Source organism: Panthera tigris, chromosome B1 (genome assembly GCF_018350195.1).
Source record: "Panthera tigris isolate Pti1 chromosome B1, P.tigris_Pti1_mat1.1, whole genome shotgun sequence".
NCBI classification, from domain to species: domain Eukaryota; kingdom Metazoa; phylum Chordata; class Mammalia; order Carnivora; family Felidae; genus Panthera; species Panthera tigris.
The window spans coordinates 70,628,732-70,647,701 of record NC_056663.1 but is presented as its reverse complement, the minus strand read 5'-3'; the positions used below and the strand labels follow the sequence as shown (position 1 = coordinate 70,647,701).

Genomic DNA, 18,970 nt, shown 5'->3' with positions numbered 1-18,970 from the left:
AGCACTGTGCCCATGGGGTAGGAGTTGGTAGAAAAATACATTAAACAGCTCTTAGCCAAGTAAAAGCTTAGTCTTTGTGGCAATTGTATAATTTCTTTGATGTAATAAAATACTGTCATCTCTAGACTCCCTCCATAAATATACAATTACACTGTATATATTAATAAAAATCTAATCATTCAAAAAGTGTTTCAGACTATATACTATAGAAATACATTATTTGAAATAACTTCTTTTATTCTGTAAATACTACAAAAAATCTAACAATTATTTTCTCTTAATTCTCTCTTAAGGTTAATAAAAATTTATTTTAAAGGTTTAAAACCTGAATTTTTCACTCATTAAAATAAGTTTAATACAGTAATATAGGCATGCAGTGCAACTTGCTATGAAAATTCACGATTTTTTAAAATCTTGACATTTTAATACTGAATTTGTTTCCTATGGGATAAGGGTTACGGTATTGCTGTATGTATTTTTATTCCAGGTATGCTGTTCCCCCACCCCCCTACCCCACCTCCCACCCCCCCCACCCCCACCTAAGAAAATGAACTTGATACCTTATTTGAGAATTACTTGGAATTTTTCTTAACCTGAACATAAAAGCAAATTTGGCCTTCAGTTAAGACTTTCCTTTACATGATATTAAGAGTGAAATAACCTACTGGCACATGCCAGAAAGGACGGAAAAAATATCCCCCTCCTCCTTTCTCCCTCCAACTTCAATATTCACTGAGCGGCTTTGTTCTCCGTATCCCGCATAATTAATAACTACTTTGGCAATCAGTCATGCATTCCTTAATGGCACCTCAGGCATCAAGTGTCCTTCTAAGCCTTCCCCACAGAAACCATACACCCTTCTATAGTGCACACTGGCCAGGCACTGACTTAACTCTGGACAAGTCATTTAAAAAATCACTGTTAAGGAAAACCCATAGTTGGGGTTATAAAGTAGCTACATTACTTGCGTGCCACTCTTTAGTATTATTTCATCTCTGGGTATAACTTTACTAAAAAGAATAAAAACTACGTGATATCCAAACAACTGTCACTTATCAGTGGAAAAAGAAAACAGAAAATAAATAATAGAAAAACTTTAGAAGCAACTTAAAAGATGAGTTTCACAGACTGTTGTGAGTTAAAGGAGTCTTCACTTCATTCATCACCCCACACTCCTCTTTTCAGGCAATAAAGGAAAGAAGATAAAAATATATGGAGTCAATTAGCCCGGTAGCTATAACATCTATTTCTCTTAATCTAAACTGATCCATTTATTACATTAAAAAATGAGAGCAGATGAATTGTTGAAAATATTATGTTATTACTTCTGATCAGGAAGCTTAAATTAAAAAATTCTGGAAAATACAATATTCAAAAACACTGTTTTAAAAGAAATCAATAAATAGTATTTTAATCGTCCTTCAAAATGTTAGCCAGGTTTGGAAAGAGAGAAAAAAAATCCTCAAATCTCACAACTGTTTTAAAACAGATATATAAATATAACAAACAACATTATACTCAAAAGAAACAGTTTTATATGTAAAGAATGAAACCACTAAAAATATTCATATTTGGGTTTGTATATTTTATTTCAAAATAGGTATGGGTTTTTGAAGTAACTGATAAAAATATGCAATATTTTTATATTAAGGCTTACTTTCTTACAAATAAACTTTTAATAAGATCTTTTGATGCTAGAAGAAAAGATGCTATTTTTCAGCCTTTGTAGGTTTGCTAACAGTTTTAAATAATGGTGCTTATGCTACAGTACACAGAGTAAAACATACATAATCTATTATAAATTACTCCAAAATTAAACAAGAAATTTTCTTTTCTTTGTAAGAGATCCGAAATGTGCGCTGGGCTCTCAATGTGTGTGGCCTCCAAACAGAAACAAGCTTGCACTGTTTTATTTCAGTTTTGCTTCATTTCTTCCCAAACAATCTCTCACTGCTAATCTACCAGGCCTTTTTTTTTTTTTTTTTTAGCATGAAGGGGGGGAAAAAATCAAAGACATTATTAACTCCTTATGCACAATCATAAAAGCTGAATGTATATTGTTTGGCATCAATATGCATGAATTTATTTTTCATTACTTATTAATGGGGCATAAGGGGGTATATATTTCCATAAATAATTCTTGAAAATAACACTGAAATGCTAACATTTTAAATTTATGTAGTAAATTTATGTGGTTATGAACATAGTTTTTAATGGCAACATGTACGGCAACACTGTTTCTGAAAATTTTAACTAATGTATTAGAATTCTACTGCTGAGCTACATACTATCTAAAGTTGGTATAGAATCAACCAGACTTAAAGGTCAGTTAGAATCAAACGTATCCATTCATGCTCCAAAAGAAGGCTGCAGAATGGTCTCCCTTACTTGTAGACTATAAAGAATATTAAAATAAACTTTCTCCATAATTGTCCCAGAAAAAAAAAAGAACTGATTAAACTCAAAGTTTTTGTTCGTGTGTGAACAGATGCAAAATGTTAAGCTAATTATAAAAAAGCTGATGAGTATGATTATACACATTAATGGTTATAATGTCATAAGTAGGCACCAATTTCTTGAACTACTTGGGATGTTCCACTCCCACCAGAAAGAGAGAGAGAGAGAGACAGAGAAAGAGAGAGGGAGGGAGGGAGGGAGGGAGGGAGGGAGGGAGGGAGGGAGAGAGAGAGAGAGAGAGAAACTAGTTCTAATATATCAGGACCAGGAGAATACCTGGTGTCATTAGTGTGATTCTTCAGTGCTCTAGCTGTCAAAACAGCACTATTATACAACATTAACAGAGGTAACACATACTAAATGAGAAGTCAGTACAGCTCCAGGGGGGTTTAGACAACTCCCAGGGGAACTGGCTGAACTACCATGAGATACTAGTGAGCAGGTGCTTCAGGGTGTGCTAGGCACTCAGTAGCAAACCTCAGTTCGGGAATCTAATAGTCCACTAAGGACCTATGGTTCCTATCATTTTTATCATTAGAAAATTAAAGGAGACCATTGTGGCCAGTGGTCCCCAAGGTCCTATTTTGCAAGGGTGGGTTTGCAGTCAATGAGACCAATGCCTTTGAGGAGCTGGGTGTGCTAATTATGAAGTACATCCTTGACAAAAAAGAAAAAAAAAGTATTAGAGATGATCCAGGGGTTGGAGGGGCATGTGCCCTTGAGCAAATGCCACAAGAACTTTTAAGTCTGTTCTTAAAAAGGCAAACTTTCTTCCCTTAGGCTTTCATTCATTGATACACAGATAAGACTGATGGATCTTTCCAGGCTAGTAATAATATTGTGGGGAGGAGGGGCATGGAGGGAAGGATGTCATTTAGCAACACACAATGATAATTCAAAACATTCTGGAAGGCTTAACAGCAAAATCACTTGTCAACTTTTCACTAACCAAATCTCATCCTTCTGCAGGCAGTTATTGAGAACAGGAGTGTGGCTGTGTTGGGGAAGAGGCATACAAGGAACCAAGAGAAAGGCTTCTACGAAATGGTAGATAAATAGCCAAAATAGATTTAAACTCAACAGAACTGAACAATCTGGCAAAATCAAAATCACCAAGTCATATTTATTAGGCAACAAGGACCATGACATCAAATTCTCTTGTTTCTTGCAATCCAATGGCTGCTGGTTTCCTGAGCATAAGACAAATTAATAGAAGATGTCCTATGTATGTTTCTACATATTTCCATGTTCTGCAGCCCAGCACAGGTCAACTTCGGTGCCATGCAAAACATGGCTCAAGGGATGTCAGGAGAATGTCAATTCCCATATTTACAGCTTATCAAACAACTTCAATAACTATTTAAAAATGCACTGAATTTAATTTCAATGATGCACCCGGTGATACATCTTTCATCTAAAGTCTCTCAGATGCAGTTTCTGATCTTAATCACAGTAAATCTCCAATAGTAGGTCAAATTCAGGTGGCGGGGCCCTTCTGAGTCAAGAGGATGGATGGTAATTACTACAGACCCTATGAGGCTTTATCTCATTTCAAGGCTCATGAACAGGATATACTCTCACAGATAAAAATACAGCTGTCAGTGAATCTTCTGTTAGTTAAGCTGGAGTGAGTGAATGGTATCATCAACTCAGCATTCAAGTATTTATTAAGAACCTCTAATGTGCCCCAGAACTGAGCACAACACTATAAATTTCCTGTGTTTTTATCTTTACGTATTTTATTTAATCCACACAACTCTGTGAGTTATACAACTAGCTAACCCATGCAGTCATAAAATTAGAAAAATACAACCCTTGATGTTGGCATATATATATTTTAGCTTTCATGTCTTATTCTGTAGCAGGATGATTGTTAGTTATACATATTTAAAGTAATATAATGGGAAGAATAGAGTTTATTTAAAATATAAGTATCTTCTCAGTTTCAAGTTTTTTTTTAAATTTTTTTAAAGTTTATTTATTTTTGACAGAGACAGAGTGTGAACATGAGCTGGGGAGAGGCGGAGAGAAAGAGAGGGAGACACAGAATCCGAAGCAGGCTCCAGGCTCCGAGCTGTCAGCACACAGCCTGACGCGGGGCTCGAACTCACGGGCTGCAAGATCATGACCTGGGCCGAAGTCAGACGCTTAACCGACTGAGCCACCCAGGTGCACCACAGTTTCAAGTTTTATTTTGTCACAGATTGGGAATAAATAAAACCTTTGCTGTGTTATCACACCCATCATTACGTTTTTGAGTGAAACTTAATTGTTTCCTCTTTATATATTTAAGAACACTACATATGCTACACACTCTGAAGATGTGGACTGTACAACTTTGTGGAAGTATAGTCCTATCTCCCTCTGCCATCGCAGACTTAAAAAATTTTAACTTCATAAATTCTCTAAAGTAAGATGCTGTGAAAGTGTGTTAAACAGATTCTTAGCGGCTTTATTCAAACAAATCATCACAATATCAATAGTGGTTTTTGAAAATGCTCATTCTTGTCTACTATTAACATTCCTCATTTCTAGATAAAAGTCTTCAATTTTAATAAATTTAAAGAAAAACACTAAATTATTAAAGTAAGAGACGTTTTGGAAATTAACTAAAAATGGTAGAGACCCTCTACTGGCAAAAAGTATTTCATCGTGGAACAGAGGCGTGGATATCTTAAACAATCTATATAAGGTAACTGATCAAGATTCACAATTTATTTATGACATATAGTTTAGAGCTATCTCCCTTAATGTTGATTTTACACAATAAATTATTCTACTGTTACTAAATGAATAAAAGATCCTTTTCAAACTTCAGTTTGAATTCATGGTTTCTTTTAGCTATATCTACAATAATATTTAAATTTATTAATTTAATCAAATCCTTAATGTTCCACAGACTTGAATTTGGGCAACCGAAAAAAGAAAGTTCTACTTAACATCACAATAAGAATATAACATATAAAGTTTAATATTGATTCCATATTTTCTAATTGGCTTCATGAACTGTTAGCCTGCCATGAGCATTGTTCTTATATCCAGTAAGAACACAGATGTTAATGCATGTAACCCACATTATGTTATGTTCCCAGAGTGACTGCTGATTTGTTAAATCTCCTGTCAAAAGTATTGAAGATATCAATTTTTATGTTATTTTAAGTGGTGATATTATTGATTATATTTAAAACGTTTACTAGGTGACATCATCATATTTGTAAGAGTACTTCAGAATTACTATAAGTAATGTGATAAAAATAGTAAAAGGGTGTTTAATATTTCTGTTGTGCAACAAATAGATATGAATGTTTGAAATAATATGTAAAGGATACAAATCGCCAGGATATAACTAAAACTACAGTAACAATTAAAGACCAAATAGGTGTCTTAAGTTCCAGTGAAAAGTTCAGAACTTCTTTTTTGAAACATGAACAGCCACAAGTATTATTTAAGCAGGATAAATATTAGCATAAGTAGGATAATAGAGATGACTACTTTTTAAAGTATATTTTACTAAAACACTGATTTTAGAAAGAGCTAGTAAGTTTACTTCTCTCGATAAAAAGAAAAATATGATGTACAGAATGTTGTGTACATGTTCATAAACCACACACATAAAAAATAAATTTTTGGCAGGTCCAGAAGAGGAAAGATGCCACCTTAATGGGGGAGAAAAAGTAAAACATCACTGAAGAAATTGGAATTTTAGGGCAGTTACAGACATGAATTTAGCTAAAATGGTATTAATATCAAACAGTGCTGGCTTTCTAGGTCTGCAATGTATTCATAACAAATATATAAGTGAATTTGAAAATTAGAACTGTTAGAATCCCGTGTAAGCTTCAACATTTATGTCTTTAAAGAGTAACATTTAGCAAAATGCAAAAGAGTATCACATAAGAAAGTTCTACAAAAATGCTAGAAAATAAAATTGTATTTTATTACTTAATATGACTCAAACTTGAAATTCAGGAAGACTTTACATGGTCCAAACTTTGATGATTATCTAAAAGGGAAGAGTAGGGGCGCCTGGGTGGCTCAGTCGGTTAAGCGTCCGACTTCGCTCAGGTCATGATCTCACGGTCCGTGAGTTCGAGCCCCGCGTCGGGCTCTGTGCTGACAGCTCAGAGCCTGGAGCCTGCTTCAGATTCTGTGTCTCCCTCTCTGTCTGACCCTCCCCCGTTCATGCTCTGTCTCTCTCTGTCTCAAAAATAAATAAACATTTAAAAAAATGGGAAGAGTAATAAATACACAGATTTTCCTATTTTTTTTTTCCAAGAGAAAATGCTATGTACTTATGCAACTTCCCACAAACAATGAATGGTGAGTTGCAGGGGAGTTGGGTAAGGGGGTTTCTCCTCAAAGTTGTAAAAAAACATGTTTTATTTCATTACTCTGAAAAGGTATTTAACATGGCCAATGATTAATGATCTGTAGTGATGGAATTTAAGTTATTTGTGATAACTACAGTGACATTTACGGATAAAAAAATCAAGGTAGGTAAAAGGTTTTGTTTTTTGTTTTTCCTGATTCTCCCCGCCCCCCCGGCCCACCTTTTTTTTTTTTTTCTTCTTTTTTTAAGGTAAGCAAATAACTGACCCAATTAAATCAGGGGATCTGTAAGTGGTACTTACTGGCATGACAATGTTGTAGTGGATGCAGAACCCCGGTTCAGAAGGAAAATATTCATCAGATACAAATCTTATCCTGATTTGATTTCCTTTAGAAATCTGTTTTCCTGGCACTGTACCAGAACCACACCAGCGTCCTAATATAGTTCCATCACTAGGTTCTTCAACCTCTACAAAATCATACCTGCAAGAGACAAAGGCAAAAGAGACATAACATAACATGATCATAGCATGAGTTGTTATTTTAGCAATTCAAATTCCATGTTCATGGATACAAGGCAGCTATCTATGGACCAGAGCCAGGAGTCCATTCCAAATTTAACTGGGTCAATATAATCAAATACTCCAACGAAGAGGCACAATCAAAAATGCTTTCTCAATGTGGGCAAAATGACTCTTCTATTCTAAGCCCTCAAGTGCTGCTGGTGATGAACTCCAAATTCACTAAAAATAGCTATCTCAAGGCTTAAATATTTTGTAGGGAGCAACCGTATCTGACATTCAACTTATGAATTATTCAATGTAATTTCCATTTGGACATGATAGTTTTACTCCAATTTTAAGTGCTATTCTCATCGCCCATTACTTTCCGACAGTAACGCTTTCACCCTAGTCAGACTCCTTGGCTCCCTTTCCTCATCTCTGAGGCAAGCTTCTCTACAGCCGCATCATTATATACACACCCTTGAAATCTCACTTTGTACCAGTCTGCCTCTGTGAGACCTTTCTGGGTGTTCTCAGTTCACCGTCATCTTTCTCTTTTTGATAAACACATATGTTCAATATTCATTATATGTATGCAAGTGATCCAGTTTCATAGTCTGTTAAATCCCTGAAGAAAGGAATCAGTTTTTATATACTTCTAATTTGCACTGCAATGCACACAGTATCCTAAACATAAGGAATACGTAATATTTTTCCAACAAATGTTAATTTTGGTTTGAAAGGTTTAGATCAGTGGTACTCATCCAGAGCAGTGTTGCCTCTTAAGAAACATCCCAGAAATCTTCAGAGGCATTTTGGCTTATACTGAGACCAGGGGTGGGGATGGCACTGTGACACGTGGCAGGCACAGTCCAACAATGTTCAATAATGGAAAGTCCCAGAAGTGAGTATTGGCCCCGTGTTCTCCATGCCTTTCAAACAGTTCACCGGACATTTATGTGTGAAATTTTTGATGTAGTTCCTCTGAGTCTGGAAACTAATGCTGTCTCACATGTAAGCACAAATATGTTCTGCAGTTTTAGGTAAAACCAAATTTTCCAGAAATTTAACCATCAAATAAGTTGAAGAAAGTTTCTATGTTTTGGAACTTAGCAAGAATTACTATTTTGGAAAAAACATATCATGAACAGAAACACTGCTTATACAATCTGTACTGCAATTAAACCAATTAAACATATACATATTCGTCTATATCTAGAACTGTCATATTCACAATGAATCTACTTAAAAGATGCAAATATCTACTTCCTTGCATTTTCCTCGCATACTTGTGCATATGTATTTATGATTTTAAATCCATTATTTTCACAAAACTTACTTTGTTATTTTAGCTTTATATAGCACACATGCCATTATATTTATATTTCAAACAATTGTGTATATAAATAGATGATCACTTCTATGAACTTCCTTCGAGAATACTAAAGAGGACACTGCAAAAAATTTCTTAAAATGTAGGTCTGACATGGTTGAAAATCACGGGTAGGCATTTTCAAAAATATAAATTCAGTAGATACTAGACAACAAAAATAGTATGTTTTGTGCAGTACTGAATTTACAGAAGAAAAAATTATTGAAAATTATATACAGAGTATGCAATGGGCCAATTCTATTTATAAATCTTCATCCTGAAGAAGTATCCAGAACTCGCTTATGACATGTAACTTGACTTGTTTCAGCCTCATTTTGCTTGGTCTTAAATTGAGGATGATGCTACTTAGCTCTCAGGGATACTTTGGGACAGGAGACGTGTGTGTACCTAAAACACTGTTGGCTCACAGCTGCCATTCAATAAAGCTGTCCTTCATCTCCATCCTGCATCCCGTACCCCCTCCTCCACATGAACTTTTAATGTAACTGTGGGAGTCTGAAAGCAATAAATAAGAAAACTCAAATACAAAGGGGAGAACACTTGCTACATCACACGACAGGTCTCGGTCATCAATGACAAACGTGTGAACCGACCGGTAGAACTGTTCTAGGAGTTTGGTATATATGTGTGTGGTGGGACTGAAAAGTGGTGGGGTTAGGGGTTAGAGGACTTGGAAAAAACAGACCTAAGTAGGGGCGCCTGGGTGGCTCAGTTGGCTAAATGTCCGACTTCAGCTCAGGTCATGATCTCGCCGTTGGAGCTCAAGGACCACGTCGGGGGCATTGTGCTGACAGCTCAGAGCCTGGAACCTGCTTTGGATTCTGTGTCTCCCTCTCTCTGAACTTCCCCTGCTCTCTCACATACTCTCTCTCTCTCTCTCTCTCTCAAAAATAAATAAACATTAAAAAAAATTAGAAAAGAACAGACCTACGTAGTTATTTCAGATCTCCTTGGTATAAAAGTTGATAACTACCATTTTATATGAAAGGATCATTTTTATATCAAGATAGTTTACATGTGAAACAAAGCTTTTTTTTGTATCTGTTTGTTCTCTGCTTGGGAGGTTTTCCCCTAAACCTATCTAATGTAGGTTACCACCGTTGCTAGTTTGAAGAGAGCCAGATTTGAGACCTGGTCGATCATTCTGTAAGCATTTATGAAGTGCTCACTTGGTGCAAAGTGTTCTGCTAGATTCTTAGGATTCAAAGATGAAACTATAGCTTCCTTGGGCTCAGGGCCCATAAAACACTTTGGTAAGTGCTCTAATGAGAGTACGTAGGAAAAACTGTGGAAGACTGGCAGAGTAGGAGTAACTCTATACAGTGAGATTAGGGTTAGTTTGCAAAGGAACATTTGGGCTGTCAATGAGTACTGACTGAGCGGGGGTGAAAGGAGGGGAAATGGAAATGCATTGTAGCGAGAAGGACAATGTGTAAGATGCAACAGAAGAAAGAAGGGGCCCAGCACGGTGGGCTGGGAATAGAAGGTGGGGAACAAAGAAGCAGATGAAGATCAAGCTGGAAGAACAGGCGTAGGTGGGAAGGCCTTTGGGTAGAATATTTTGTAGGCATAATGTAGCAAACAGGGAAGTGCAGTTTTAGTAGGCTCTGTTTCTTTTTACAAATTTAAGTCAAGATTCTAAAGAGTGGAATGGCACAGAATATCTGGATTTCTGGCTTTTTTACATATTAAATTTGAAGATCTGGTAATACTAAGTATCATTAGCCCTAGGATGAGTCCATGAAGTTCAGATCTCTGGAACTGGTGTCGGCTCCAGAAGAGGAGGTGTCTTTAATTTCCTGCCTTATCCCTAACGCCTGTGTGTCAGGAACATAGTACATACTGTATCAGTATTTGGCGGATGAAGGAATGAACACCAGGCCTTCATGCGTTCACTGCAACTGAGACTGGGACCAAGTGGAAAGACATGTTCTTTCTGTCTTTAAAGATCCCCATCTACTTTCAGGGGCGCCTGGATGGCTCAGTGGGTTGAGCGTCTGACTTCGGCTCAGGTCATGATCTCATGGTTCGTGAGTTCAAGCCCCACATCGGGCTCTGTGCTGACAGCTCAGAGCCTGGAGCCTGCTTCGGATTCTGTGTCTCCCTCTCTCTCTGCCCCTAACCCACTCACATTCTGTCTCTGTCTCTCTCAAAATTAAATAAACATTAAAAAAAAAAAAAAAAGATCCCCATCTACTTTCTTTGTTGTTGTTTTTGTTGTTGTTGTTTAAATGCCCAGATCATCATTCGTTCACATTATTTGCCCATGTGGGCCTAAGAGGCACAGCCACGAAGATTTCAGTGAGGGAGTAACACTGGCAGGGAATAGAATCACCACTTCTCTGAGGAATGCCAGGAAATGATAACATTACAAGTGTGGGTAGAAAGAAGAGATCCTGTAACAAACACATCCTGAAAAGGAACAGTCAGGGGAACTTGGGGAAAGCCACTATGAGGGATGCCACAGAACTGAGCAAAGAGGGAAGAGAAATATCCACCAGAAACAGAAGAGATCCACAGTGCTGACGGTACCAATGCCAAAGAAAGCTCAAAGACGCTAAAAACCAAAAAGTATCCCTTGGGTTTGGCAATTACGAAGTCATTTCAATAAACTGGTTGGGCAGAACAGAAACTGTCAAAAATGTACTTCAGTCCATTTTCAAAATTATCTAATAGAAGCATTGTATGAGAAAAGATCATATGCAAGAAAACTGAAACAATTCACGTTAACTATTACTATTACACACTTTTCTTCTTATTGTTTGAAAATAAACACTAGTACGTATTGATGTGATTTGTAAGTTCTGTAGAAGTATTTAAAAGGGGTTTTTAACCACACAGAAATATCTGGATTATACATGTTAAGAACTTATTAAGGAACGATTAAAATTAAACTTGGCTTTATCTTAGATCCTGAAACAAAAATCCCTGTCCTGGAAATAAGAGAAGTACATCATGACTTTCTTCATGAAGATTTTCTACTGAATTTGATGCCATTAAAAAAAAAAATCAATCTTTATAATCTTTATAACAATTTCTGGATTTGCAGTTAGACAGCTGGCAATTAATTCTTACATGCTCATACATGCTCACCACGTAAATGTGGTGCACACATTTACCACAGTGCTTTAAAAATCTACATAGTTTTGCATTCCATGGAGGTTAAATGAAATGGACATCTAAAAAAGTACTGTTTTGTGTGTGTGTGTGTGTGTGTGTGTGTGTGTATAAAACAGCAGAATCGAACATATGCTACTAATTGTTTCACAGTAAACTTTTAAGATTTTCTTCCCAAGTGGTGTCCTATGACAATATAATTCTATTGTTCACCCAATATTCCACCCAATTATTCCACCATCAATTTTTATGGTCATACTCGACAGCTGTTTAGCTGTGTATGGAGCTGAAAAATACCAATACCATCATTATTTACCAAGGCTTAGTTTTCTCTCTTGAAACCGTAAATCCCCTTGCTAAAGGATATGGTTACAAAAATAGCATTTTTTTAAAACTTAAGTCATATTCAAGATCAGGTAAAATAGACCAAGTGAAGATCCACCTGTAAAGTATTCCCATGCCTCATTACTGTGTGTAATCTTCAAAACAGAAAAAATGAAAGCAAAAATCACTGCCACTTGATTCTACATTTCCTATAAATGTTTGAGAATATGGAGCACGATTGGAAAAAGACTAATGCATTCAATCCAGTTGTCTTCCCTAATAAGTTGAAGTTTTTCTTTTTTCTGATAAAACGATATTTGCAGATGGAGTTAATTGCGGAAGTCCATTGGTTTATATACTATAGCATCGCTCAAAACATCAAGTTAGAAAACAATGACAAAAGATGTTTCTAGGCCGTAGCCAAATGAAAGGGGAATGAAAAAACCAAGCAACATTTGACACATGAAAGTGAAATTACAAAACGTAATCTTCCTTAAACGCCGAAATCTACACATGCCCAGGTGACTGTTCTGGAGACACGGTAATCCTTATAATACGCTCTCAGGTATTAATTTCCAACATGCACAACTGCTCACATCAGTATTTAAAGGATTTACTAAACCTATTTTATGAGCCAATCAAACATCACTTTCTCACGGCAACATGATACAGAGCACACAGCGCTAAGTGGTTTATAATGATCACTCCCTTTCTCTAACATACCCCTGGGGACCCATGGAGGATTTATGTCCTTTTATGTTTAACAAACAAGTCTGGTATTGTAGACAAAATTTTCGTTCTCATGTGGGAATTCAAAAACTGTGAGGGCATGAGGACTGCTTTCCAACTCGCAAGAATCGTAAGGAGTAAACCGAAGAAATAAATTCCCTGGTAAACAGAATTGTCAGACACCCTGCTTCCTTCAACAAAAATAAACCAACCCTGCAAAATAGGCTGCTTCTCATTCAAACTCACTAAAACCCCATCAATTAAACCTACCTCATGAATTACTGAATCCGACGGTAGTATGAGACCCTGCCAACAAATACATGCGGATCTTAAAAGACCCAGCTCTGCAACTGTCACCTGGCGCCCAAGTTTGTTGGCAAAGGTAATAAAATCAGTAAGATGCCAATTATTCCACAGTGCTTACTGGATGATACTTCAGCTTAGCAGAATACTACTCATTCGCACAAGTTTGAGATCCCTACTCAGACCCCAAAATGTCTATATACACTTTAACCTACTGAAAAGAATTTTAAAATAATAATTAAATTTTATCAATTGCTTTTTATTCACAAACTCATTTGAGCCTCACCAAAAAAAAAAAAAAAAATCACAAAAAGTTGATACTGCTACTGTGTCCATTTCCTAGATTATAAAATGCAGGGCACCTAAGCTCCTAGTCAAGGTCACATAGACTAAATGCAGAGGCAAGGCTTCCTTCCACTTCGGCAGTAGAACTCTAGAACCCACGGCTAACTCCAGAACCCTTAAGTTCTAAGCCACTCTATGTACTGTATTTGAAATATGCATCCATAATTATATTTGCTTTATTTTGAGGCCTCACCGAAGAGAATTTGTGTCTTTGTTCAAATTGGCTAAATGGTTTTATTCAATGGCTAGAGAAACATTCAGAGCCATTCAAATAAAACTTGGTCATGTGGGCACATACATTTTCCAAGTATTTGTTTGAATCAATTTGGTAATACAACAGTCCCCCTCATCTGCAGGGGATATGTTCCAAGATCATCAGTGGGTGCCTGAAACCTCAAATGGTATCAAACTCCATATTTACTCTTTATTCCTACACATACATACCACCAATGACAAAGCTTAATTTATAACTTAGGCATGGTAAGAGATTTAAAACCAAAGCTAATAGTAAAATAGAATAATTATATCAATATATCATAATAAAAGTTATGTGAATGTGGTCCCTCTCTCTCTCTCTCTCTCTCTCAAAATATCTTATTGCACGGTACTCACCTGTTTTCCTCTCTGTGATGATGTGAGATGATAAAATGCCTACGTGACGAGCTGAAGTAAGATAAATGACATAGACACTATGAAGCAGTGTTAAGTACTATTGACCTTCTGACGATATAGCACAAAGAGGATCATCTGCGACCAGACCTCAAATGACAACAAGTAACTGAAACAGTGGATGAGGAAGGTACAAGCGTATTTATTTTTAGCTACTCTAAATTCTCTATGGATAGTTTTTTTTTTAATTTTTTTAACGTTTTATTTATTTTTGAGACAGAGAGAGACAGAGCATGAACGGGGGAGGGGCAGATAAAGAGGGAGACACAGAATCGGAAGCAGGCTCCAGGCTCTGAGCCGTCAGCACAGAGCTCGGCTCGACGCGGGGCTCGACGCGGGGCTCAAACTCACGGACCTCGAGATCGTGACCTGAGCTGAAGTCGGACGCTTAACCGACTGCACCACCCAGGCGCCCCTCTGTATGGATAGTTTTAAACCTACCTAGAAAATGTGTAAGTCAAACTGCCAAGCATGCTTCAGAGGGCTGAGAACACATAATGAAGTAATTTTCAGGAAAATATGATAGTTCTACCTGTGAGAAATGGTTATGTTGTACATGGTGGGGTAGTTTATGGAAGGCAATTAATAGATTCAATTTATCTTCTTACTAAATAAAAACACTGCAAAGCTAGAACCCATGAATTCAACTTACAAAGGTAGAAAAATTAAGCAAATCAAAGTATAAGGTGAAAACTAATGGAAATGGAAAGTATAAGAGATATTTTTGAAACCAAAATTAGAATTTATAGTTAAAACCAAAAACTGGTTCTCAGAAAGGAGAGATAGGCAGATACAGGGAATGAGGGAGGGAAAGGGGGAGAGGACAAGGGGGGAGAGAAGGAGATAGAGAGTATGACCAAGAATTTACATATTTAGGAGTGAGGAAGATAGTAACAATCACAGAGAAAAATGTATTTAAGGGGACTGGGTGGCTCAGTCAGTTGAGTGTCCGACTCTTGATTTCAGCTCAGGTCATGATCTCACAGTTCGAGAGTTCGAGCCCTACATCAAGCTCCATACTGATAGCACTGAGCCTGCTTGGGGTTCTGTTTCTCCCCCCCCCTCTGCCCCTCTTACACTCACATGCTCTCTCTCTCTCTCTTTCTCTCTCTCTCAAAATAAATAAACTGAAAAAAAAGTATTTAAAGTTTGTAAGTATGTTTTGTATAACTTTATGCCAATGAAATCTGAAAAGCTAAATGAAATTGATGACTTCCCAGGAAAACGTAAATTATCAAAGTTGACTGAAAAAGCAGAAGTAAACTAATAACTCTAGAAGAAACTGAAAATTCATATCAAATATTTGACAATATCTACCTACATTAATAATAAAATAAACTAGCCTAAATTTTGTGGATATAGTTTACAATATTATATATATTACTGTTGCTAAGAGATTAGGTTTTTTTTGAGAGAGAGGTATAGAAAGAGAGAGCAAGTGGGAATCTCAAGCAGGCCCCATGCTCAGTGCAGAGCCTGATGAGGGGCTTGATCTCACGACCCTGCAATCATGATCTGAGATGAAATCAAGAGTCAGATGCTTAACTGAGCCACGCAGGTGCTCTGAGATTAGATCTTAAATGTTCTTATCGCACAAAAGAAATGGAATTATGTGTCTTGATGAAGATGTTAGCTAACTCTCTGGTGGTAAGCACACTGAGATATAGAAGTGTATCAAATCAACCCATTGCACACCTTAAACTTACACAATGTTATATGCCAATTATATCTCAATAAGGTTGGAAAAAGTAAATAAAAATTAAAATCTCCAATAAGTGGGAGAAAAAAACCTTATATCAAAGTTCTTATAAATGGCAAATCAAACAGTTAAAATCAGGATCAATTTTACTTAGAAAGAGGGAAATGCAAAAATACCAAATAAAATTTCATCAAATATCACCCACCAGTGGATTAAAAGATAAAGTAATTCATGAGAGAATATGGGTGTAGTTTATGAACATAAAGGCAAAGGCAAAAATGAAGTTTTAGTATTATTAACAGGAGAAAAACTATAGGATCGTATCAGTAAATACTGAAACAACATGATAAAATCAACTACAGATAAAATGTGACTAGCACTACACTTTCAAATCATGGTAAAAAGTTATTTAATGGAAACTAACTGCAAGTTTTACACCAAGTAAAATTAAAATCGTTCTCATTAAAGTTACAATCACAACAGGGTTAGCCATTCTTACCACTACAAGTTTTTGGGGGGAGGAGGGGGAGCTCTAGCTATTTTAGAGAAAATAAAATATATGTTGTAATAAAAAGAGAAGAGAAAAACGATCCTTAATTGATAATAGATTCCCTTGAGAATAGACTACAACAGGGTCGGCACTGATATTGGAAGAAGTTGGAAATAAGTAGGTATGGGATAGGGTGGCTTAGAGCATGGTAGGGGAGGTAGAGGTTAAGAACGGTTACATGTTGTATATATTTGAGCTTTTTTTTTTAATGTTTATTTTTGAGAGAGAGAGACAGAGACAAGAGACAGAATGCAAGTGGGGGAGGGGCAGAGAGAAAGGGAGACACAGAATCACAGGTTCCAGGGTCTGAGCTGTCAGCACAGAGGCCGACTCGGAGCTTGGACCCATGAACCACAAAGTCATGACCTGAGCCAAAGTCAGCTGCCCAACTGACTGAGCCACCCAATGCCCCAATGCTGTATTTAAGGTACATCTCATATTAGTTGGTGTAGGATATGAGAAAAACAGGTGTCCAAGATAATTCCAAAGCTTTTGGCTTTTAAAAACCATTCAGGACTAGAGGAGAACTTAGTAAAGTGACTAAATATAGGATCAATATGCAAATATCAGTAACCTTTTTTTTTTTAACAACAAATGCCAGAAACTGCATAGGGGAAATGTCTTTCACGGTAGAACTATAAAAGTGCATAATAATCAGTTTAATAATAAATTATAAACACTGCATGAGTAAATTCACATAATATTACTAAATGACAAAAAAAAAACCATGACTTCACTATTATTAAGAAACAAGACTTCAGTATTATTTGTATAAAACAAAATCACCACAATAAAGCAAACATTTTGTCGTACATGCTCTGTACCAGGCACTTTATCAACTCATTCAATCTTCCAACATAGCCCTATCCATAGCTACAATTATTATAACCGTATTATAAATGGGGAAACTGAGGTACAAAGAAGTCATGCAACAAGGCAAAGTCATTACAGCTAAGAGTAACGGAATTGCAAGAGGAATCTGGCTCCAGACTTCAGAGTCTGTATTCTTAACCATTAGACCATACTGCCCCTAGTTAAACAACACAACAGAGACTTACCATCCGGCTAAATGTCAGTATTCATAATCCACTATTAAGAACTCTGACTTAAACTCTCCAGATCCTCTTCCTTAAAAATGTGGAAACTATTCATTACCTCTCAAGATTGTCGTGAGGATCAAATGAGGGAACGCATATAAAGTCTTTACGATAGTGCCTAACAAATAAGATGCTCAAAAAGTGGTCAGTGTGTGTGTGTGTGTGTGTGTGTGTGTGTGTGTGTTGTGTGTTAAATAACTGCTATCACTGCAGCCATATATATGCAAATCATGGAAGATTCTACCCCGTGGAAGAACGGACCCCAGAGCTCCTGATACACTGCTAAGTGGCATGGATCCCTACTTTGGCTCATGCCAGTCCCCAGAACCAGCTCCCTTGGCCATTCTTCCGTGTGGAAGTAACTGTCCAGACTCTAACCTGACAAAACAATATAAGCGCATCTGGTTGCTATTATTATTAACAGTTGCTCTTTACATTGTAGTAGAAGACAGATTCATCAATAGATTGTGAAGATATCAAACACTTAATTTCTGTGCCAATATTCTCTACTCTTATAAAATGAGTACAATAGCAATAGTGTATCAATGTTACAACTGTGGTGGGCATTACATGACTTAATATGTTGCAAGCACTCACCTGTTTGCTCAGAATTTTTTTTTTTTGAAGACTGATTAGCCATTGAAATATGTGGTTACTTATTCTCAATTATTACCTGTATGTATGTATGCATATTTTACAGAAACATCACCTCATATCATAGTACTATTACTGAAATAATGCAGAGATTTAGGTGGCTAAATCGATGTCAATTCAGAGGCTGCTGCCCAAGTAAGATTCATGTTCGTCTCTAAAGAACACTTCTCATACTCTTTATTACTATCTTGTGATAAATTTTACCAAAAAAGATCTCATTAACATTTAGGCCTGCCTACTGTGATGCTCTGTGGTGTGTGGCTGTTTATTACACACATACTGAGTGATTCACTATTAAATTATTAATAATTCAATAACAGTTCTTATGAATGATCAACAATTTACCTTTATTATGTGTCAACAACTGAACCACTGTAGTATTGAAATATTTTAGAGAAACTAAATTACGAAATGGAGTTAATATTCATTCTATTTAGGCTAAAGCAAACATTTTCTCTGATGGATTATCATCTTGTCATTTCCCCTTCTACTTTCAATGAATAGGGTAAGAGTAAAGGGAGAGACTGCCAGTAGAGGTAGGTAGGAATAGGAAAAAAAAAAAAGGAGGACTTCTTGAAAACATCCCAACTACTGAGCTTAGTATACCTTGGAATATTGAAATGGGAATGCACAGGGGCGCCTGGGTGGCTCAGTCGGTCAAGCGTCCGACTTCAGCTCAGGTCACGATCTCACGCTCCGTGAGTTCGAGCCCCGCGTCGGGCTCTGGGCTGATGGCTCAGAGCCTGGAGCCTGCTTCTGATTCTGTGTCTCCCTCTCTCTCTGCCCCTCCCCCGTTCATGC

At 36.8% G+C, this 18,970-nt stretch overlaps 1 protein-coding gene across 3 annotated transcripts in view; it reads right to left on the bottom strand.

The window, feature by feature from the left end:
- Positions 1-18,970, bottom strand: part of PDGFC (platelet derived growth factor C) — a 205,147-nt gene that overhangs the window by 48,692 nt on the left and 137,485 nt on the right. For all 3 annotated transcript variants that reach the window (XM_007084205.3, XM_015538418.2, XM_007084204.3), the window contains exon 3: positions 7,089-7,269. In XM_007084205.3, the coding sequence (XP_007084267.1) occupies positions 7,089-7,269 (181 nt within the window). The remainder of the gene's footprint in view (positions 1-7,088; positions 7,270-18,970) is intronic.